The 23,993-nt window shown below is 52.9% G+C and overlaps 1 protein-coding gene across 1 annotated transcript in view; it reads right to left on the reverse strand.

Annotated features, from left to right (window-relative positions):
• Positions 1-108: 108 nt before the first annotated feature.
• The window catches only part of PLEKHA6 (pleckstrin homology domain containing A6), a 136,289-nt gene continuing 112,404 nt past the window's right edge, over positions 109-23,993 (reverse strand). Inside the window, exons 13-27 of the mRNA XM_073802048.1 lie at positions 22,069-22,149; positions 21,076-21,144; positions 19,767-19,847; positions 19,330-19,479; positions 18,448-18,543; positions 16,973-17,084; positions 16,271-16,410; positions 13,747-13,876; positions 13,441-13,547; positions 12,407-12,583; positions 11,216-11,383; positions 11,005-11,138; positions 10,337-10,482; positions 4,638-4,761; positions 109-3,959 (exon numbers count right to left, since the gene is read on the reverse strand). Of these exons, the coding sequence (XP_073658149.1) occupies positions 4,646-4,761; positions 10,337-10,482; positions 11,005-11,138; positions 11,216-11,383; positions 12,407-12,583; positions 13,441-13,547; positions 13,747-13,876; positions 16,271-16,410; positions 16,973-17,084; positions 18,448-18,543; positions 19,330-19,479; positions 19,767-19,847; positions 21,076-21,144; positions 22,069-22,149 (1,707 nt within the window). The 3' untranslated portion in view covers positions 109-3,959; positions 4,638-4,645. The remainder of the gene's footprint in view (positions 3,960-4,637; positions 4,762-10,336; positions 10,483-11,004; positions 11,139-11,215; positions 11,384-12,406; positions 12,584-13,440; positions 13,548-13,746; positions 13,877-16,270; positions 16,411-16,972; positions 17,085-18,447; positions 18,544-19,329; positions 19,480-19,766; positions 19,848-21,075; positions 21,145-22,068; positions 22,150-23,993) is intronic.

A 23,993-nucleotide genomic window follows, 5' to 3' on the forward strand; every position in this document is an offset into this window, starting at 1 on the left:
AAGGATGGCCCCAGATACCCCTCCGCTTTTCTGCCAAGCACGTAAACACTCATGGACCCCAAGGCCAGCCACAGGCAGACACGGACACAGAGTGCCAGAGACACACCACTTGTTACAAACCATTTATTCCCTGCATAGGGTTTATACAAACTTGCAAGATACAAATGCAGAACTCACTGGGTGCTTCAGTACCTATATCTAAAAAGAATGCTGCTGAGAGGGAAGCAAGCTCTCGCCCGTCAGTCAGGATGGCCCCTCCCTGGGGAGGGGCTCATTGGCTAGAAAGATGCTAAGGGGCTGGTACGGCTGTTTGGTCCCCTGACAGAGATGCCCTCTGTTTATCTAATCTTAACTCTTCTTCTAAGGTCACTTTTATACTAAATAAAGACACTGAGTCATAAATTTCCTTGTACGGTTTATTGTCTAATACTAGCAAATCAAATTGGCCCCAATATGTGCATAAATAGATATATGTGTGTATATATATATATATATATATGTATATTTCATATTTTCCTTAGTTTTAAGAGCTGCCAGGTTGTCAGGGGGTACCTAAAGGGAAAGGAATTAATTCTGTCTTGCTATAGTCAGCCCTGCTCCAAGAGGATCCCTCTCACCAAGGGGAGCAAGTGCGCACAGCTTGCAACCTCAGAAAAACTCTAAAGTGACAGTATCAGTATTTGATTACAGCTTCTTGGTTATCGATGAGGGAGGTAATGTGCTAATTGGGAAGGCCCTAGATTAGTAACCAGGGCTGTCACCAGGTCGGTTACTTCCCCCTGGGCCTCCATCTAGGCCCCCTTCATTCACAGCAAGCTGCTTTAGGCTGGGAATAGGGTACCAGCAAATGCCAAAGTGGGAAGCCAGGCTTCACATGTTGGCCAGGAGCTCTGTGCTAGATTCCAAAACCCTTGATTCCAGATCTGGACAAAAGACATCCATTCTGCCCAAATTCTTGCAAGGCGAGAGCCCCTTGCCCACTTCAATAGTCGATAAGCAGTCTGGAAAGCTGAGCTGGCTTAGCTCAGGACCCCAGCAGCAAGAAAGTCCTTGGCAAGTCTGAGATGTACCTTGTCCGTGGGACCCTCCGGGCTGACTTCGCAGTCTGGATGCCAGACTGGGGTACCATCCCCTTAACAACGGCCCCCAGAAGAAAGGTCACAGAGGGAGACAGATGCCATAGGTGTCACCCAGACCAGTGAGGGATCAAGTGAAAAGGAGTGTGAGAAGTCCAAGGAACTTGAATGTATCTGCCCCGAAGGACCCGTGATGCCAACCCGTTTCCTTTGGCTGTTGCACCATATTCTAGGTCCATCAAAGAATAGACTGACATTCTCAGTGCTGTTTGGTGTAGGCTGCCCTTTCCAGCAGGGTGATAAAGGAGGTGGTCCAGGAGCACATCTGGGGTGTGTGTGCCTGCAAGGCTGTACTTTTGTGCACACAACTGTAAACATTTCCTCGAAGAGGGTTCACACCCAATAACCCTAGAGAGTCATCAAAAGTTGACAGTGTAATCAAATCCTTAGACCAGGACTTGCAAGAGAATGTCCTGCCCTGGCAAGATCCTCTCCGGGTGAGCTCTGGGGACCAGCCCTTTGCAGACTGGGGAATGGGAGGAAGGAAGCTGCCTGCCGAGGAGGAGGGAAGGGTGGAGGGTTGGACCTAGAGGCAGCCATCCCAGTCTCCTCACATCATTTGCCAATTCCATTCAGACATTGCACATTTTGAAAATAGATTTGCTTTTATAACAAAAGCGTAAAATAGATCTGTCTTAAAATAAGTCTTTCCTCTCCCCTTCTTTGGATCAAAAGGCATGGGGTATGGCCGCAGTATGCTAGGAATGATGTGGAAAGTAAAGGAGAGAAAATGGGCCTGGGCAGGAGTTCTAGTAAAGGATCAGACATCCAAACAAATATATATATATATATTACATATACATCTATAATATGTATAATCTTCATAAAACATATATTAAGGCATGTAAAGCAACATAAAGAGCCAGCTTTATGAAATAAGAGGTGAGAGAGAGGTGGCAGAGGGGCAGACATTAACCCTTGGTATTTTACATGTATTTCTAAAAATATCACTTAAAAAAAAAAGGAGACACAGACAAAGAAAGGGGAAGGCATGGAAGGCCCCGAAAAATCCGTTTCTTATGGATGGATAAGGTGTGGGAGAAGATGGAGAAGGGAGAGACGGTTACCTGGGAGCCAATCCCACCTGCCAGTGTGTGCGGGGGGAGGACAGGTTTGGGGTGCTTGAGCTGTGCTGAAGATGGGAACTGCAGCCAAGGGTCATGTTCAAAAAACCTGCTAGAAGTGAAGGTAAGTGGAATCCCGTCTGTAAACCCTCAGAAGCATGAGAATATCCTAAGCACCTAGAACAGTGCCTGGTACATAAAAGGTGCTCAATAAATATTTGTTGAGTGAATTGTCAACTTTACTTGCATATGAACCATAACTGTCCCAGCCATGAAGGAGTGGAGAGGAATTGTTGGAAGATGAAGTAATCATTCTTGGGGCCGCTGGAGGTCAGAATGAAGTCTCTGGGCAGCAACTCTGGCAAAGAGAAGGCCTAGGGGCCAAGGTTGTTCAGCTTCACTCTCTCTCCTCCATCCTCTCTGGCTACATTCATCTGAAGGTGGGTGGAGCATAGGGAGAATGGGCTTTGCTTCTGTCACTCCACTACTGGCTCCCTGGGTAGGTGGGTTGTGAGTGAGCCAAGCTAGAAGGGAGACCTTCCATACAACCTCAGCTTGTCCTCATCTGGGATGCCTGGGATGCCTGGGTGCAGCGTAGGGCCCCAGAATCTGGCCTACCAGACTAAGGCCACATGCCCTCTTTCCGGGGCACACGCTCAGCTGGCCCACAGCACATTTCAGGGGGAAGGGAGACAAGATAATGTCACAGAAATGTTTAGGAAAGGCCCCAAGGCTGACCACACCCTCCGTAAGACAGGTCCTTCTCTCTGCTCCTGACCCCAGAACCAGGCCCAGACCTAGAAAGAGCCATCTCCCAGACTGCTGCTGCCCGGGCCCTCAGCTCACACCTCCATACCCACAGCAGTGTGCTCCATGGCAGGACCTCGGTCTGGCAGCCCCGCTGATCCTGGGGACGAGGTGGGAGAAGCAGAGCCAACAGCTGGCACTGTACTTGGCACTAACCTAAGGTTCCACCCTGGGGAAACCAATCCCCTACCCCTTCTCATCTCCGTCCTCCTCCTCCTACTTGCGCATGAGTCCTGCTGCTTCCCTTTCCTCCCACTGTCCTGAGACCTCTCCCTCTCTCTCTGCTACCCTTCTCAACCTGCCCTCAGACACTGCACAGACCTGCTTCTCTCTATCCACAGCCAGCACTGTCTTCTGGGAGCCGAGGAGCCTCTCCCCATCTCTCATCATCTTGTCTTTGGCTCAGGCAGGGTGGTCAGTCTCCACTGGACCCCAAAGGAGTACCCATAAGCAGAGATGTGCCAAGACCCTGGGCACAGCTGGGGCAGGACGGCGGGGGTGATGGGGGAAGGGGGTGATGGTGGGTGCCATTCTCGGTGTCAAGAGAGGAGTCCTAACCTAAGATAGCCCAGGGCGCATTCCCCACCAGGGCATCTTCTCCATCAGGGAGTGTTCCAGTAGGGCCATCACAACCCCAGTTAGAGCCAGACCTAGGCTCCCTGTGCCGTGGGCATCAGATAGGATGGCGCTCCTCGCCCCACCATCTCACGCCCTGGCCTAGGACCACCGTCTGAGCAGCAAGGACTTCAGGGCCGGGCGCCGTGGGTATGTGGACACCGAGGCATCTGTGCTCCTCTCGGCAGAAGCCCGGCCCCCAGCCTGGCTCTCTGTGGCATTCCCATGGGAGCACAGGGGCGGGGGGGGGGGGGCCAGGGGGCCATGATGGGCAGAGGCAGGCTTCAGAACGTGGTTCTGTGGAGCTTCACGGCATTGGCCTCAGCCAGGGCTTGCACTGGAGGAGAGAGACACGGGTGAGAAAAGCGCTGCACAGAGGGGCAGACCCTCCAGCCCACCCTCCCCAGAGAGAAGTCTTGCCTTGCAAAAACCTGTGGAAACCCGCCCACCCCCTCAACCCTGAGAGAGGGGAACGAACGAGTAGAAGTCAATTCTTGTTCACTTGCCTGATCCTGAGTAGCTGCGTGCTAGGGGGAAAGAAGGGACACAGCCTTTGCCTAGAATCGTCTAGGGCTATTTTAATTTATAGTAAGATCTGGGAGTGATCTGGGAGAACTAAGATCTGGGACAAGCAGCTTCTGAGGCAGGACTGCTGTGTATCTCAACAGATGGCCGGCTTCTTGGCCGACAGGAAGTGCAGGGGTGGGAGTCAGGGCAGTCCCTCAGACAGCGGACAGGAGAGGCCTCAGCTCTGTTCCCATCTGCTTCTGGAGAAGCAAAGCCACTGGCACTGCAGCATCCAAGAAGCGGCCCTGCCAGCCGGCCCTAGCCCGGCACTGCATGGGGACGCTTGCGGGCTCAAGCAGATGGATGGAAGGGAAAGAGCGACAAGGGGCACTGGGGTGAGGGGAGAAGCAGTGCCGGATGGAACAAGACGGTGCAGATGGCTCAGTGGGGGTGAGGGGAGGGGTCCCCGTTCCCTGGGCTGGATGAAATACAGTAGAAAAGTGCTTACGTCAGAGCTCAGACCCGCATGGCATGGCTGCTGTCGGCGCCCCGTGGGGATTCAGACGATAGGGGGTTGGCTGGTGGAGCCGGGGAGGCAGGGGAGGTGGGAGGGCTTGGGGTGGCACATTGCACTGGAAACAGAAATGAACAGGGAAGTGAATAGGGGCGGCCGGGGGTGGGAGGAGGGAGGTTGGGCGCCCAGAGCAAGCGAGGCCCCCCTCCGTGCGGTGCGGGGAGCAAAAGGCAGGAGGCAAGCAGGACAGCTGAGTTTGGGAACTTGTTCAAGCTGAGGCAGAGCTGGCCTGGTTCCAGGGGCGCCACGGAGGAGAGCATGGGGCCCCAGAGGAGCCCTGGCCCAGTCCAGGCTCTGCTGAGAACCAGTGTGACTGTGGGCGAGGCCCAGCCCCTCTGAGCCCAGGGCTCCGCTTCCATCCCTGCAACCGGGAGAGATACATGTACCTTTCCACGACTGTGGAACAGAATGAGGGATGGCACCTCACAGGCAGTGATATCGCTAGTGATAATGATTAATAGTGCAGTAAAATCACACTAATCCGAATCATGAGGCCTCATTCAAGGACTCAATCCAAGTGATCACCATGTTTATCAATTCCATGCAAACAGAGGTTTCTGACTGGCTTCAAGCCAGTCGGTTAACTTAGGCTGGAGGGTTCAGAAACGACTCCCCACAGTCACTTAATATCTCTTTTCATCAATCCAGGAAAGGCAAATTCCAATCCACCCCTAAACAGATCATTAAAGGCCTTAAAGTGCTGACATTAGAATTAATGAGATTTTACTCTATTATCATTATTATTTCACGTTGAGAACAGCAAAATGAAGGACAAGGAAAGGGGAGTCGTATTGTTAGGAACAAGCTCTGCACCGTCTCCGGCCCCTTGTGCACCCTTGGTGCAGCTGTGAGAGAACATCCTCACTCAGGCTCAGAGAAGAACCAGACCTCAGCCAGGGTCACACTGTGTTTCCCCCAAGAGAGGGATCCTGGCATTGAACTTCCCAGTCTCTTGCTCCCACCCTACCCTGGACCTCATCCCCTTCCCTGGCCTCTGCACAAGAGAAAGGGCCAATGCAGCCCCACGCATATCTACACACGCCCACATACATACATAAGACACGCAGGGCTCTCCCCGACAGGAAGTGATCCACAGTCCGTGCATGGGATCCAGCAATATGAAACCTTTCTACTCAGCACACGTAACTCAGATGTGTGTGTATGGGCACTTCTGAACCTGTACCTTGCACATGACCCAACACACTTGTAACTTGCCATACAAATACATACACAAATGCTTTCAAAACACACATTCGTGTGCATGTCCGTATCACAGATAATGGTTAAGTTGTCTGGCAACTTCAACTTTTAAAAGAGTCAAAAAATCAAAACCTAAGCAAGGAAGATCTCAAGGAAGCCAAATAGATGTTACAATGTACATGCAGTGAAGCTCTTACAATTTATTCATTGAAGAGCTCCTTGGAGTCCAGTTACTCTTATTTATACACAATTCTGATATATGTTGACTTGTTGAGATTCTAGCCCATGAGAGATTAGAAACAGGAAAATCAGGAGAGAGAGAGAGGAATTGAGAGGCCCACTGACATCTATATAAGGCACAACTGAAGAGAGAAAATCTTCTGTAAAAAGTAGACAAAATAACTTTAAAACATTTCTCCAAAAAAGACAGACAGATGGCCAAGAGGCACATGAAAAGATGCTCAACATCACTAATTACTAGACAAATGCAAATCAAAACTACAATGAGGGGGGCTTCCCTGGTGGCGCAGTGGTTAAGAATCCACCTGCCAATCCAGGGGACACGGGTTCAAGCCCTGGTCCGGGAAGATCCCACATGCCGCTGAGCAACTAAGTCCGTGCACCACAACTACTGAAGCCCATGCGCCTAGAGCCCATGCTCTGCAACAAGAGAAGCCACAGCAACAAGAAGCCCACGCACCGCAACAAAGAGCGGCCGCTGCTCACAGTAACTGGAGAAAGCCCATGCGCAGCAACGAAGACCCAACGCAGCCAAAAATAAATAAATAAAATAAATAAATTTATTTAAAAAAAAAACAAACTACAATGAGGTATCACCTCACACTGGTCAGAATGGCCATTATCAAAAAATCTAGAAACAATAAATGCTGGAAAGGGTGTGGTGAAAAGGGAACCCTCCTGCACTGTTGGTGGGAATGTAAATTGATACAGCCACTATGGAGAACAGTATGGAGGTTCCTTAGAAAACTAAAAATAGAATTACCATATGATCCAGCAATCCCTCTACTGGGCATATACCCTGAGAAAAACATAATTCAAAAAGAGACATGCACCACAATGTTCATTGCAGCACTGTTTACAATAGCCAGGACATGGAAGCAACCTAAGTGCCCATCAACAGACAAATGGATAAAGAAGATGTGGCACATATATACAGTGGAATATTAGCCATAAAAAGAAATTAAATTGAGTCATTTGTAATGAGGTGGATGGACCTAGAGTCTGTCATACAGAGTGAAGACAGAAAGAGAAAACCAAATACTGTATGCTAACGCATATAAATGAAATCTAAAAAACAAAAACTGGTACTGACGAAACTAGTGGCAGGGCAGGAATAAAGACATAGACATAGAGAACGGACTTGAGGACACGGGGTGGGAGGGGGAAGCTGGGGCGAAGTGAGAGTGGCATGGACATATATACACTACCAAATGTAAAATAGATAGCTAGTGGGAAGCAGCAGCATAGCACAGGGAGATCAGCTCAGTGCTTTGTGACCACCTAGAGGGGTGGGATAGGGAGGGTGGGAGGGAGATGCAACAGGGAGGGGATATGGGGACATATGTATGCATATGGCTGATTCACTTTCTTGTTCAACACAAATTAACACAGTATTGTGAAGCAATTATACTCTAATAAAGATCTATTACCAAAAAAATGTGTAACAGTTTGGTAGCATTTAGCAGGGCTACAAACAGATCTGTATGGATTACAGCCCCCAAGTGCATCCCTTCCACAGAGGTCAGCGAAATAAGGACGTTTATAATGATACTAAATGAGTGACAGCAAGAAAGACTGATTGCTAAATATAACCTCTTTAAGAAGTCAGAAAAATACTAAACACATTAGGAATATATCCATCAAAATAAATTCACATATGCAGTGGATAGGCATTGGACAGATGTGCTATTACAGTTGTGTGTTCACAAGTGCTACCACATCTGCAGGCATAATCGGTCACATGTACTCCCATTCATGAGGCTGTGCTCCCTCCATCCTGCACACACAGGTGTGTGTTCACAAATGTGCAGTACATACACTGTGCGCGACATATACACAAATACTCTTTCTCATTCCTCATGCTGCACAGGAAGTATCACACGTGAATGTGTGCATTCATAAGCACTACCTCCACCCGTGTATTGTACACTCACGTCAACAGCTTCCCAAACGTCATCTGTACTCATAAATAATGGGTCTCCGCTCAACACCCATAGACATTTTGCACACACAGACACACTCCTATATTTGTACTCAAACTTCCCCTCCACCCACACATAACACACGTGCATATGCACCCATACATATGTACCTACAACCATTACCCAATACAGACACTGCAATGACATCACGCCACACATACAAACTTAAAATTGCCGCATCTTCCCAGATACTGCACACGAAGTATACCAACAACTGCTACAAGCTCGCCACTGACCACAGCATCCAGGCCCCACACCCCCACTCAGGCACTAACTACATCCCTTGCCCGCTGCACCGTCCTCATGCCCCCTGTGCCCAGCACTCCCTCCCTACAGCGCCTGCTGTGCCTGGCAGAGCTGCAGCCCTGGGAATCTGGGCCATAGGCCAGGGGTGGTGGGGACAGTGGGCTAAGTCTGAGGTCTGGCCCTGCCACAGCCGTTTTTTAAATAGTTGGGGTCTCGGCAACAGCAAGGTGACCATTTGTTTTCAGCACACTGACCCTGAAATATAAGCCCATGGGTATCAAGGGGGAATCTGAAGAGCCAGGGTGGGTTTTGTTTTCATGGCACCTTTGGCGCGGGAGCTATAGAAGAGAGAGCCGGGGCTGGGACAGGGCAAGGGGCAGAGGGAAGTTTTAACAGTGCTATGCTCTAACCCTTGAAATAGGAAGTTGCCTTTTGCCCAGAGCATGTGGAATTTGATCTTTGGAAGCTTCGAGTTCATTTTGCAGGTAAACTACAGGGCGGTTGACAGAAGCCTCCTTGTAGCCAAACTGGTTCTGCTGCCTTCGGTTCTGGCTGCAAGATGCGGCTCTCTGAAGCCCATCCCTTCTCTTGCCCTCAACTCCTGCCCACCTGAAAGCCTGTTTCTGAAGTATCTCCAAGGGCTTTCCCTGGCCACCCGTTCTAATGTCCATTTATATGCCAACTGCTAGTAGGTTCTTCCTTAAAGCTTACTTAAATCTCCTTTGCTGTAGCCTAAAACCCTCTGGTTTCTGAAAATATCCATATTTAAAATAGCTAGAAAACCCACAAAACATTCCTATTTCTACTTTAGCTATTGCTATTTCAACTAATACTACCACAGCACCAGCACTACTGCTACTACAGCCGGCTAGCATTTATTGAGCAGTTACTGGGTGACAGACATGGTGCTAGATGCTTAGCTCACCTTGTTTTCATCCTCACACCACCAGACAGGTATTTTGATTTGAATTTTACAGATGAGGAAATCGAGCCTCAAAGAGCAAAAACTGAAACCCTCCAAGTCACCAACATGAAACGCCATTCCTTCCTCTGTGTGTCCAGCCACGATTCTAATCTGACACTTGCCCAGGCTACCATAACTCTGGCTGGCACAACCTGTCTCTGCTCACTCAACCAAAGTCATCACAAGCCTGGCATCCGTCCAGGGCATTCGTCTGGACTGGCCTTCAGAACCACCCCCCTTCCCTCTCCCTCCTAAGCACCTTTCGTGTTCAGGAGTGGGGAATATCGTCTCCCATGCTAATGACTTAACCACTGTCCTTCCTCCACCTCAAAGCCTCCCATTCATAGGGTCTCTTCTATTCTTCCCAATTACATTCTCCTCTATTCCGAGGTGCTTCTCCTCAAGCTGAGGGGAAGTGAGTCCTATTGGCTGCAACCCCATAGGGTCCACTAAGACCCACTAGCCTTTGTATCAGTGTGAAGTCAGTTCCCTGTACTCATCTTTTCTTAGCAGAAAAGTGGGTTTGGGTCAGTAGCCAAGGTGGTGACTGTATTGGCTGCTTGTACCATCTTCCCTTTTCATTCCTGCTATTTGCATGCAGCACGAATGGGAAGTCAGAGAATACCCTGGAATACCTGGCCCTCACTCCACCACTGGTACATACTTGCATCTTTTCCAATCAGGCTCAGTTATCGCCTCTTCTCTGGGCCTTTCCTGGACCTGCCCAGGTAGAATGGCTCCCTGTGCTCCCCGCATGGCCTCTGGCCATTTCTCTGTCCAGCAGCTAGGCGGGTCATCCTGGCTCTGAGCTCCCAGATGTCAGTAACTCTGGCCCCTTTGCACCCCCTGAGACTAGCACAGCCCCTGGCGCTCAATAAGTGCTCATTCTGACCTCAAGGAACATCTCCCTGTTCTGTCCCTGGCCCCCTGCCACACTGCACTACCTCCCCTACGCCTGGTCAGCCGGTCTCCCTGGCGGAGCGAGGCCCAGCCCGTCTCACCAGACAGCATGCGGCCCCTGCGGGAGGCCTCGGTCGCCAGGGCACAGGAGATTTCAATCCGCTTCTCCTGCTCCTGCAGCTGGCTCTCTGAGTCCTGGGGCACGTCCACAAGGTCCCCCTCGCCGATGGGCACCACGTTCTGCATACTAAAGAGGCACAGACACACAGAGATGGAGGGGGGACAGGATGGTCCGAATGGCTTGGGGGGCCTGCAGACGGAGGTTGGCAGGGATCCAGGGGCCTGTGAACGTGCAGGCTCCGGTTCCCAGCAAGCCTGTCCCCTGGGGTGAGTGGGACCCTAGCAAAACGCGTGTTGGGACCCCTACCTGCACCATTTAGAAATGAACTAGAAGGGTCAAGTGAATATTTAGGGCAGGCTTGACAGGGAAAACAAGTCACCGGAGGGCGACCCATCAGTTTGTCTTGATGACAGCGCGTGCACGAGCCCAGTAGGTCTTTCTGGCACCGATGGCAGCGTCACCAACCCTGCCACGTGCCTGGGCCCGGTCCGCTGCCTGGAACCACTGCTTCCATTTGCTCTCTGCTGGGGAGGCTCAGGAACCCCAACCGCATGAGTCCGGGCACTGGATTCAGTGGCACTAGTGCCCCAGGTGCCCTAGGCGCCAGGGTGGGTAGAGGAAGTGGAGGTTCACCCCAAGGCCTGTTACCTGGACTTGGCAATGAGCGTCTTGATCCTCTCCACCTTCTTCTGCTTCTCCTTCAACTCCTCTGGGCTCAGGGGAGTGTCAGGCTCCAGGTCAATGTACCGCTCAGGGATGAGGACTTTGTCTGGGGTGGAGAGCTGTGGAGGGACCGAGGTCACCGCCTCTATTCCTTCCTGGGGTTCCCCCCGCCCGGCCCCTCCTGGACTCTGCTCACCTCCTTACTGATATCCACATCATAGTGCTGGGGCTCCAGCTCCATTCTGCGGAGCCGGGCAATCTCCTCCCGTGGTGTCTCGTAGGCCTGCCCACCAGGCTCCTCTGCCCGCAGAGCTGCCTCCAGGTTGGAGATGTCCACCTCATGGATGCTGCGGTGACGGCGCACCTAGGCGGCAGCACCGTCGTGACCACGCGGGGCCTCTGTCCCACTGCCAGCGGCACCTCCACTGCTACCCACGCCTCCAGGCAGCCCTAATCATGCCCGTGTCCTCACTATTCCTGCCTAACATGCCTGACCTGGCCACGCCCCACTGCTGAGCTATCCTTCCATGCTGCTTGTCCAAAGCCTGCTCGCCTACAAGGGCCCCAAGGTGAAATCTCATCCCTGTCTTCTGTCCCCATCCTGCTGTACCTGTGTTCACATCCAGTGCCATATATAATACTTTGGGCAACTGAATCGGTGTGTCTTATATTGATCTCTAATTTTTTCATATGCTAGAAGTTCTAGTCCACCAATTAGAATGTAAACTGTTTGAGGGCAGGACTCATGGGCCATAATTTTTCTTGTATTTCTGAAATTTAATGGAAAGAAAAATTAGGCCAATAGTTTGGGCTACTCCCAGCTCTGCACTTAATAGTTGTGTGGCCCAGAGATCCCTTAATTTCTCATGACTTTTTTTCCCTATCTCTAAAACGGGGGTAATACTTCCTAATCCAGCATCCTTGAAATGACTAAATGAAATAACATGAAAGGGATCGTGACTTGTACTGTGCCATGTGATGTTGAGCTATGATTACCTTCAGTAACCCCCAGCCCAATGTTAAGCACATAGGAAATGCTCTAGAAACAAGTGACGGCTACTTCTAGGTTGCAGGTTTTGTACTAACCTCTCTTAACTGAATTTTGTATAATTCATTTCAGCCAAAATAGTCAAGGCATTCCTTTTTTGTGAGTTATTTTTCTTTAAACACACAAAAAAGGAAACACTTGTTGGAGTATCTCCTCTGCCCAGTGGGGGACAAGCGTCCCCCAGGTCTCCCAGGCGCCCAGCTTGGGTCCTTCCTGGTCTCTCCCTGACTAAAACCTCCTCCCTCCCTACAACCCCTCCAGGTCAGGCTGGTGGGGACCTGGGCGTGGGCAGTGTTGGCAGATGCCAGGCCATGCCTGTGGGGGCTGGGAGGACGTTACCACTTTGTAGGCGGGCCGGGCACTGGGGTCGGGGGCCGGGCTGGCCGGGAGTTGCAGGCTCCTCCGCTTATCCTTCATAGAGCCGCTCTGGTGCCGCCGCATACGGTCAATCTGCTCCTCCACGCTCATCTTGACCTTGCCCTCGCCAGGGAACACAGCACTCTTGGGGCGCTCCTGCTGTAGTGGGAGACCGGGGCTCTGACTGGTGCCTCACCCCCCCAACCCAGATTTTTCATCTGCCCTAATCCCTTAAAATTTCCCTTCTCTGGGAAGCCTGCCTGTAATGGGTTGAAGAGTGGACCCCAAAAGATATATCCAAGTCCTAACCACAGTACCTGTGAATGTGACCTTATTTGGAAATAGGGTCTTTGCAGATGTAGTCAAGTTAAGGAGCTCAAGATGAGATCATCTTCAATTAGGGTGAGCCCTAAACCGAATAATGGGTGTCCTTATAAGAAACAGAAAAAAAGAAGACACGTAGAGTAGAAGGTGATGTGAAGGTGGAGACAGCAGTTGGGGGGGGTGTGGGTGCGTCTACAAGCCAAGATTGCCAGCAACAGCCAGAGCCAGGAGAGAGGCATGGAATGAGGCTCCCTCAAGCCTCCGGAAGGAACCGACCCTGCGGACACCTTGATTCTGGACTGCTGGCCTCCGCAACGGTGAGGGAATAAGCTTCTATTGTCTTATGTCACCAAGTTTGTTTTGTTAACTTCCTAGCAACCCCAGGAAACTAACACGGTGCCTCTGGTCAGCACATTTGACTCTGACCACTGACTTTTGAGTTTGTATTTCATCACTGGCACATTACAATAATTTTGTTAAATATTCTTATATCTTTATTATGTATAGCTTCCTTGTCCCGTGACGTCTCCCTGAAGGAGAACTCCGCTTGCCTTCTTTCTTCTTGTTCTACCTTCCTCCTCTAGTCCTGGGTTTCTTGAACAGTGACAGGTAGGTGGACACACGGAGGCCCCTGGGCTCCCAGCCCCGCTCAGGCCTGCACGGGCTCTCGGGGCCTGCGGGCACGCACTCACCCGGGAGGAGAGCCCATTGGCGAGCCCGCTGGCACTCCTCTTCACCACCCCCGACGGGGTCACTCCTTCATCAGCGGGTGACTTTGTCCGAGGGGGCACAATGCCAACTGCAGGGAGACACAGTAGCCAGTGGGTCCCATAAAAAGGGACACAGGGCAGCCTGCTTCTCAGAGAGGCTCAGTCCTGCCCTCCATGGAGGTGAGAGGCCCAGGTGGGGAAGCACCTCCTTGGATGTGAGCGAGCACCTGTCTGGGCTCTTCTCTGACCCTTAGCCTCACTTCCAGGGGAGGATGGAACAGGAAGTACCTTTGTTGAGAGCTGCCTGCTTCTCTGCTTCCACCTCTTGCCTGGTGGGCACAAGGCTGATGTCTCTAGTGGTGTCCAGGGGTGAGGTCTGGTGGGGGTCTTTCTTGCTTTGCTCATAGCTTGCCATGGGCTAGGGAGAAGGGATGAGAAGATGGATGGATGGTGCTAGAGTGACCACCGAGAATTGGGTCCCTGGTGGTGTTTCTTTGTTTTGCAGTGGTGGGAGTGCAAACCTTTGAAAAAACATGGGGCAGGGAAACTGTGTGTGCCAGCTGGGAAGTGGGCAAGGATACACTGGAGCCTCCCACCCATGCCACCTTAAGACTGGCCAATGTGTGGTCCTCTTGGGGAATGAGGGCTCAGGGCCTCCAAGAGGGCCTCCGTTGAGGCCCATCAGAGAGATCCCTCAGCCCAACCAGTCCTCCTGGCAAACACGAAAAGCACAGACTTGCTGTGAGCCAGAGGAGGCATGGTTGGAGGAGGGGGCTACAAGGCCAAGGCTCTCTGTGGATTCTGTTGGGATCCCACCCAAGACTTGAGCACAAGAATAAGATGAGCTTTGTGGGAAGGAACAGGGCATTTGGGTTGTGGTCTCACAGAATCATGTGACTAGAAAGGGACCTCAGACATCATCTGAGCCATCCCCTCCCACGGGGATGAAGAATTAAGTCTCAGTGAGGGGAGTACAGAGAGACTAGACCAGAGGTCACGAACTCCAGCTCTGGCCCAACTACAGAGCATGGGTAAGTCCTATCACCTTTCTTTGTCCGTAAAACCGAGGCAATGATACCTGCTCTGCCCACCTCACTAGGCAGACCCTCAAGGGTTGTGCATCTTACCAGTAAGTAGCTGAGCCTATTGGAGGAGTCTTTCTACTCACCATGCAACCTCTTCCAAGCCTAACTGCATGTTTCTCCTGGACCTTGCCTAGGGATCCAGGTGAGAGAAGGAGCCAGAACAGGGGAGAAAAGGGTCTGTATCCTTACACTTCAGGGGCTGATGAGAGTCAGAGGACACAGACAAGGCAGAGACACAGGCAAGGGGAGAGGGAGAGCATGGGAGGATTGGGGTCTGAGGTGCACAACGGCAGGAAGGAACTGGAATGGCACCAGTGGGGGTTGGGGGGCTGTCACTGGATTTCCATCGTCTGGTCATGCTGGTAGGGAGGGGGGCATAACCCACCACCTACAGCCACGGGCTGCCACGGGGTAGGGCAGCAACTCATGTTTTCATTGTCCACAGGAAGCAAAAAGGGGAAAGAGGACCAGTATGAGGGTCTCACCCATCCCTTTGCTTATCCCAGAGTCTGACAGAGGACCAGTAGAAGCTGAGCTGTGGCAAAATTAATACTGGGATGGGAACAATGACTTGGTCTCCTGCCGGGCCCCGCTCCCTCCGTCCCTGCCCTCCAGGACCCAAGGGTGTTGGGTACCTGACCCCTGGCTGTCTCGCCACTGCGGTGCCAGGAAGGGGAGTTGGGGTATGGCCAGAGGCGGCTCTCACTAGGGAGTGGAGGCACGGTGGGAGGAGACTCCAGGGGGACGTAGGCTTTGGGGAGGGGAGGCCGCGGGGGGCCAGGCTCCTGAGGCAGAGAGAAGCCAGAGCATTAGGAGGAACAAGAGCAGCCACTGTGAGAGCAGAAGAAAAGAGCATTAGCAGAGGCGGACAACAACACTGCTGGAGCCTGGGGCGGGGCCCTGGACCACCAAACTCCCACCCGTCGCCTGGATGGAGTTCCACCTCCAGAGCTAACCCTGCCTGGCCTACAAGGCCCTCGTCTACTGAGCCCCCGCCTGTGCACTGGTCCCCCATTTTCTCTGAAGCTCTCTCCTCATTGTCTCCCCATCACATTGGGCACACCCCTCCCCTGTACCTTTGCTTCCGCCAGCTCTCCAGCCTGTAATGCCTTTCCCTTGTTCCTCTACCTGTCCCAATGCTTCATGGCCTAGTTTAAGTTCCACCCTCTCTTTGGAACATCAGAACATTTACAGTCTGAGCCACGTGGCTCAGTATTGAGACATATGCCACCACGTTCCAGAGGAGGGCTGTTCACTGTGAATGGTCTTGGTCCCCATTGGACGCTGGGTGGGTGAAGGCCCTCAGGCATCTTTCTGAGAGGGTCTCATACCGTCCCTTGCCCAGAGCAGAGCCTCCGAAAACACCTGCTGATTGGCTGACTAGGCAAATGCCCCCCACACCAACCCTCAGCCCTCTCACCCGCAGAACAATCCTAGAGTTAAATTCCTATTAAGTGTTTGGGGTCTCTGCTAACCATCCTGGTGCTCAGGAAAGACCTCCCTGAAAGGCACCTAAGGATGACAGTTGGAGATGAGAACAAGTAAAGGAGAAGTCTGGAGTGAGGGTCACCAAACTGGGTTTGAGAATGACTACCTTAGACAGAGATGAAGCACTACGACTGGAGGCCTCTGGGGAAGAGATGGGCACAGAACTTGTATAATTTCAGGCAAATGGGGACCTAGTCCTCCCTCCCCCACCCACCTTCTTCTCCGTGATCTCAGCTTACCTCATTGGACCCGGGCTTAGTGGGGGACCCCTGAGAGCCAGACACCAATGAAAAAGGGCTCAGGGGGCTGGTGAGGCTGGTGGAGCTGAGAGGGCTGGCGGGGCTGTTGGAGCTGTAGGTGCCTGAGGGGCCAAGTCCTCCTTTGGGGAAACAGAAGAGGAGAGAGATGAGGGAAGGGGTAGGGGTGTGGCCTGGAGTGTGGCTGGGCTCTGTAGGTGGAGAAGGCAGGGGAGGATTTAGGGTCTCAGGGCCACCTGGGCCTGCTGAAGGGACTTATAACGGGTCGGCTCACAGGTTGGCTGTTGAGAAGCGAGCTGGGCAGGAAAAGATAATGGATGGAAATGACACCACTACCTCAAAGGTGTCACAGAAAGCCAGCCCAAGGTCCCTGGGCTGAAGGAAGACACTAAGGTAATGGCCTCAGATCACCAGTGGGCCCATGGGCTTAGGGGCTGGGAAGGCGCAGGTGCTCTTTGACCTGTTCTGGGGAGGGATCTAGAGGCAACAGCATCTCTGATTGGTCTATCTGGTCTATTCTGGGCAGAGGGAATTTCTGGAGCCCTGAGAAGGCCCTGACTGGCTCTGAGCACAGTGTGAAGGCCTGGAGAGGTATGAGTTGGCAGGTGTGGGATGGAGACCAGAGACACTGGAGGTGTTTCTGGTGAGGCCAGGAGCCAGGAGGCTGGTGGAGAGAGCGGCTACCTCTGTGCTTGGCTGTGTCTGTGCCCCGGGATGGGTTATTCTTCCTCAGCCCCTCCATCACATCCTGGATCCTCCAGATCTCCTTCTGGATTTGTCGGTTGAGCACCTCATTCTGGAACAGCCAGAGAGCAGGTCAAAGGAGGTGGCTACCAAGGAGTGTCCCGGCGGGAGCTTTCCCGTGCTCATGTACACACGCACATCCCTCTAGCACACTCATCTTTCTCATGGGCAGCCTTTGCCTCTTCGGCTTCCGGAACTGCGGGAGGAGAGGGCTCTGTCATCACAGCAAAGAGCACTTTTAGGTGAACGTGTGGCCTCAGAACGAAGAGAGTGAGAAACTGTCCCTCTGATTCCGCCCCCCACCCAGGGGAGCTCAGGGTGGTCTTGGAGTGAACACCCCTCTAGGTGGACACTTGATGGTGGCCTGTTTTCCAGGGCCAAGAGCTTCTGGTTTACTGTCTTGTTTCACATACTGTGGGACTGTTTGATATGCATGAATTCTACTCAATTACAGTGTCTACTCTTTGAAAAATAATAGCTACCTTTTATTTAACATTCCCCGCCCCGCTGCCCTCCACCCCACCCTGCCCGCCTATACCAGGCACTGTGCTGAGTGCTTTGCACACATGAACTCACTGCGGCTGCACAACACCTCTACGAGGCAAGGACAGCGGTTGTCTCCACTTCAGAGGCTCACGCCCAACACCATCTGTTAGTAAGCAGTGTGGCCACCATCTGGATCTGGTCTCGAGCTGGTGCCCTCGACCATGACGCTATCCTACCTCCCAAAATGTTTGCGGTGAAAGTGAGGCTTGACCACAGAACATCGTGGCATTTGGGGCCTCTGGTCCAGGGGCTAACCTAACCTAACAAGCTGCAAGGTTGGGTGGTAAGTTTTGTTACCAGGAGGGAAACAGGAGGAAAATGGGGGAAACCAGGGTGTTAACTGCATCAGAGAGACAGGGCTTGCAAAGCGAGCTAGAGAAGGGGCAGAGCCTGGGAAGAGAAAAGACAGAGGAAGGAAAAGAAGAAGAATGCCCCAGGAACGTCCATCCTCCTGCCTCCAAGCAGAGTGTTTTTGACCCATCCCAGAAAGAAAGGCCTCTTTCCCACCTAAAAATTCCCCGGTGGATGGCTCCCACACTGCGTACTCTTCTGATGTCATGAGAGAGATCTGTATTTATCATGATCTTCTTTACATTCATATATCTGTTAAAGTCTCCCATGCTTCAACTTTTATTCTTCCCCCATGATTTGATGGAACTAAAGAACGATCCCACATTATCTTCACCCTGAAACTCAGAGTCTGTTTTAAGAGGCCCTGAACCTTGTCTTTCATCTGAGGACCAACTCCTGGTCATAAGTCTCTGAAATTTCTAAAGCAAGAAAGGAAGCCACCGTGGCCTCTTTCGGCCAAAATGACAAAGGAGGGCCTGAAGCACACAGCAGCCCCGCCTGCCTGTGGGCCTCTTCACCTGAAAGTCCAAGCTGAGCTGCTCCCAGAGCTCGTCGTGCAGGGCAGAGACCTCTGCCTCCAGGCCCTCGTACTCCACGGTGCTGTTCGACAGGGCCTGCAAGGGGAGGGCTTACTGAGAAGCTGCAATTGCCAATCCGCCCCTCCTCGTCCTGCCTCAGGGCCTGGGGCCCGGGTACCAGAGGGACGGGAGAGGGCCCTGGGCTGAGACATTCTGATGACAGCCAAACACTGGCCTTTTAGGAGGTGCAACAGCCCAGCCTACTGCATGCCCAAAGAGAGAGAAAATGGAATCCTCTCTGGATGGCAGGCAGGCCCAAAGGGGCTAATCTCACTCTCACACCCCTCCTGTTCTCCCCAGGTTGGGTGATAGAGAGTAGAGGGCAAAAAAGGAAAGACCTGGGGGTGCCTGTTCTCTGGAGGTTAGAGACCTTCCTCCCTCTGGGCCACAATTTCCTGGGGCTTTTGCTGCTGCTCTCTGTGTCAGAGGGTCTGCCCTGTGCCTGCTGGGAAGTAACCAGGGTGGCGTGTTGCCGGTATCCTGGTTCTCCAGGGGAGTGGAAAAGGTGGGCAGCAAAGCTGTTAGAGCAGCCAAGGAAAGAAGTGGCCCTCAACTTCACTTTGTCCTGAATGAATCCTGGTGCAGATACGGCTTGTGGGAAACAAGCCAGTCTCCCTGGTGGAGACTCAATGGGATGAGCAGGCTGGCACATTTGCTGCCTCTTTGTAAGGCAGTGTTAAGGTCTTTGTTTATCCCTCTCGCAGACAGCACCCTGCTCTCGCCGTCAGAGGAGAACAGGAATTAGAGGAGCACAGCTGGGAGGGTGGCTCCCCCCTGCAGGTGCTGGCCAGGGTGGGAGCGCACACCCAGCTCCCAGGTTACCGTGGTTGCCTGAGACAGCTCCACCCGGATGTGGATGAGCTGGTTCTGCAGCGACTCCTTCTTGTGTAGCAGCTTCTCTGGGTAGGCAGGCTGGTTTCCAAACATCTCCAGTTCCTGATGGGTCCCCATCAAGGCACTTTCCAGGCTCTCCTGAAGAAAGGCAGGGGAATGGCTATGAGCGGCCTTCATAGCTCCTCTCCTGGGCTTTCAGCAGCAGAGGCCTGAGCCCTAGGGGTTCAACCAGGCAGCTTAGTGGAGGTTTCCCTCACACTGGCTGAGGTCCCCAGAAGAGCTTCAGCAGGTCTGATTAAGGGCAGGACAGAAATTTAAGGAGGGGCAAATCTTCATCAGCTTAGTCAGGATGGAGATAGCAATCTACACCTTCTCTGGGCCAGCCCCCCCGTCTGCCCCACTCAGGGCCACCCCACGGCTCTCACCTTCTCAGCTCGGAGCTGCTGCACCAGCCGTTCCTGCTCCCTCACCACCTTGTTCTGCTCACACAACTTGCCCAGCAGCTTCTGGGGGCCCCAAGGGGGAAGGGAGGGAGAAAGAAGGGAGTGAAGAACACGGTTTGATGGGGACCTGGGAATTGGGTTGGCAGGGCCTGGCCTCTGGATACCACCTCCTCTTCCCTGCCAAGGAACCCTGGGCCTTCACCTTGACCTTGGAGGCTCCTGGGAACAGGAAGATGGTCTTCACCTCGGGGGACTCTCCAAAGACCCATTGGGAGAGGAGACAAATTTATTCTCTGAGGAAACGAGTCAGCTTGAGAGGGGAGAGGGCTGAGAGCCAAACGTTAAGCTTCTGCACTCCCATCCTCTCGGGGTTCCAATTCACAAGAGGTTCAGGAGATAACACGGCCTCGCCTCCTGGGCCTCCAGGTGTGTATGAATCAGAGGCACAGGCCGGTTTCTGAACAACAGTCTTAGCAAAACCGCTGAACAATGTAAACTGGTTCCCTAGTCCCACAGGACCCTGATCTCCCCTCCTCCTTCCAGAGGCTCAGGATGGCTGACGGTGGCTCCCTCTGAGGTCTGGTCCTTGCCTGTACAGAGCGTCTCCCCTGCCTGCTGGGCAGATCTGCTACCTAGGCAAGGCAGGTTAGGCCAAACTTGTCTTCTGGGAAGACCTGTGCTTTCCTGCGTCCACACCTTTATCCATGCCACTCCTCAAATACCCGCTTGGCTACTTTCTAGTGGGCCAAATCTTGTCCTCTGGGCCCTTTATTTCAAGGCCCAGCTCACGTGCCACCTGTTTTGTCCCCGGCCTCCACCAGCCCACGCGGTCCCCCTACCCCGCACTCCTGCAGACCCTGTTACAGTCCGCTCAGCACATGAATCCTGTGCTGCCGCCTGCTGCTCCCTGGGCCTCCCACTGCCCAGAAGCTCCCCGAGGGTGGAGCCAGGCCTCATTCTTCTTTCCAGGCACCTGGGGACTACATGCTCTACCTCCTAACGAAGTCTGTGCTCCTGAAATAAGCACAAGCCAGCGCTGTAGATAAGAGGGCCTCAAACTCAGTGGAGAAACACACACAGCCATGGTGGGAGGTAGGGGTGAGTGGTAAGAACGAGAGGAGGCCCAGGCAGAATGTTGTCTTTGCGGTGAGAGAGGACAGGAATGAAATGTATGAAGGGCCACAGGAGATGAGAGATGGACGGAGGAGAAGCCCCCACGGAGGAGAGTGAGGATGAGAAGGGCAGCGGGAGGGGCTGGAGTGGACAGAGGCAGCGGGAGAGCTGTTCTTACATCTGTGTCTTGCTCGTTTAGCTTGTAGGTGTGGAGGCTGTCCCGGAACACTTCTGGGTATGGAGGGACCTGCAGGAACAGGAGGCCGGTTACCACAGCAGAGGACAGCCCGGGCAGGGCACGCAGGGACGGGACCGCTGACAGTCTCGCTCCGTTCCTGCCACCGACCACAGTCCCATCGCCTCAGGCCGCATCTGTTCTGGGGACCTGGGCTGAGCTACAGTGCTCTGCCCCCTGGCCGGAAAGCGTGGGACAGCCCGGCCTAAGCTCCGCCCCAAGCTCTGCCCCAACCGTCCTGGGCTGATTCTGGAGGTAGAGATGCTGCTCACTCGTGCTCTGTATCTCCTCTCCGCTAAGGTCTAAAATCTACTGCCAAGAGGGGCTCCAGGGCTGTGTAGCTCCCAAATGGCTTACTGGTAACAACCATGAGAACAAGAGTTAAGTCCTGGCTGTTCTGATAAGGATAAGACCTGGGAGAACAGAACGAGCATTGGAAGAATCTGAGAACGACCACCCTACTAGATGGAACGCCAGCCCCAGGGCTTGTGCCTCAACCAGAAGTGCCTCTGAGTCCAGCAAAGGCGCCTGCCCTTGGTGACACATGCAGCAACGAGAGCACGTTCTACACAACTCTGTCGCTGGACGGTTCCATATCACACGCCTCGTGTCCTTCACCCCAACAACCGTTAAGAAGACCCCAAACATGAAAGAGAAGTCCTGAACGCTAAAAAGCAGCCTGCGGTCCCTGCATGGCGTGAGATGTCAGTGCGGGCTATTTCGATGGCCTGGGAAATGGGCCTGGGTTCACCCATGAACGTGAAGAATGGGGGAGACACAGTGAAAAGAAAGGAGGGAGGCCAGGCTGAGCCTGGGAGATGAGGCCTGGCAGGTGAGCAGGCGGAGTGGACTCATCCCTGATGGGTGGACGCGACCATGCACAAGCAGCTGAAAAATGGTGTTGACAGGGACCATGCTGCCAGGCAGAGGTCTTACTTGCATGAAGAGTTGGGCCCTGGGGGAGGAGTTCTCCACCATGCGGTTCACCATACTGATGAGAGTCTCACTCTCACTCATCTGCAGCAGAGGAAGGAACAGACGATTCAAACTCAGACCCCCAGAGAGATGTCTCCCCACGCCCGCCTGTGCTTGCTTTCCAGGAAACAGGAAAGGACAGCTCCTCCTGAGGCCTCCAGCATCCTCTGCCTGGCCTTGCCCATCACTCACCCCTCGTGAACTCCATCTCAGGACCCGCACTGAAGTTGCCCTTGAGGAAAGCCCACAGAAGGGACCTGGGAGGCCACTGTGCCCTCGCTTGTGGCTCTGAAGAGGCCCCAGCCCAGTGACACCTCCCCAGGGCGCCTGAGTGTGGTGGGTCTCATCCCATTGGGCCGGCTCTCATTTCTCACACTGGTTTGGTCAAAGACCACACAAGCAGTTGGAAAGTCCGATCTCCCAAAATCTGAACTAAATGAAACAACGTTAAAGAAAATGTGACCCGGCTCTTTGGCTGGGCCGTCACATTGGGAAGGCACAGGCCTCTCTTCCCAAACCCTGCCCACCTCTGCTCTAGAGTAGAAAGTATTGCTAAACACGGTTTCCAGAGCTGGGCTGGTAGCATCCATGCCAATCTGGGATGGCGCCAGGGAGCAAACAAGGAGGCCAAAGCAAGTAAGCCACGTTAAAGGGACACCAGAGATTGGAACACTGCTCTCCCAACACGTTATCCTTATGCTTCAAGGATCATCAGGAACATGGAGGGGGAAAGACTATTTGCCAGATGAAAACGAAAGAGAGAGAGGAAGGGTGAGGGAGAGGGACAGGGAGGGAGGGAGGGAGGACGAGCCAACCAAATCAACCAGGAATGCCATCATTTCCCCCACTGGTTCCAGTGTGACAGCGTCAAATGTAAACATATTAGGGAGTGTCCTTGGCCATGTCCCTTTAACTCAATGGATCTCCAGGAGAAGGCAGCAGAAGACGGGGGGAGTTGTGCAGGAAAAGCTTCTTGGGGAGGGGCAATGAGTAAGGGAAGGGACAGAGCCACCTTAGGGCAGATCTTCTCAGGTCACAGTTCAGGGAACCCCCACGTTTTTTGCCCTTGTCTTCCCAATCTTTGTTGGACCCACACCTATTTCCCTCTTGCCCTGTTTAGGCGGCAGCCCCAAAGCAGCCTTGCTTCTGTGCGCTGTACAAGACAGGGCGAGGGGCACCCCTCCACCCCCATTCACAGGCTCTAGAGCATTTTAAAGGGCTTTCCTAGGATCTGATTTTGCTACTTCTTTAGCCCAGTTGGGAATTTTTTCTATGATATAAAGTGTGATTTAAAAGGCTTTTAAAAGAGCAATTGTAATATGAGGTTGAGTCTTTGCAAAATGGTTAAAAGTCAACAGTATATCAACCACATTTTCTGTAAGGATCTGAACTCAAGTCAGTGCTTATCTTCTTAGAGGCTGTGCACGCGCATGTGCGTGCGTGCGTGTGTGTGTGTGTGTGTGGATGAGATTGTGTTTGTTGTGTATGGGGTGTGCCAGTGTGGTGTATGTGTGATCGTATGTGGTATGTGTATGTTTATGTTGGCTGCCTGTGTGTCATACCTGTGTGTCCTGTGTGTGGTGTTTATGTGTATGTGTGGAGGACAAGGCAGATCTACCAACACATCAGGCTTTGAGAGGGCAAGGGAGGCCCAGGCTCTTCTTGGTCACCCACAGATCTCATTCCTTCCCCAACCAGTAGATCTAAAACAATAGAGGAAGCAGGGGTCTTCTCACCCTGGCCTGCCCCCACACATGCTATGGCTTTCAGGATCGTTCAGCCTATGTGGGCCTTGCCTCTGGGAGGATTCCTGTGTGCCACCTTCTGTCTCTCCAAACGTTAGAGAAATTTCGTGAGAAAGCACCTAACCCAGTACCTTATACACA

Source organism: Tursiops truncatus, chromosome 1 (assembly GCF_011762595.2).
Source record: "Tursiops truncatus isolate mTurTru1 chromosome 1, mTurTru1.mat.Y, whole genome shotgun sequence".
NCBI classification, from domain to species: Eukaryota; Metazoa; Chordata; class Mammalia; order Artiodactyla; family Delphinidae; genus Tursiops; species Tursiops truncatus.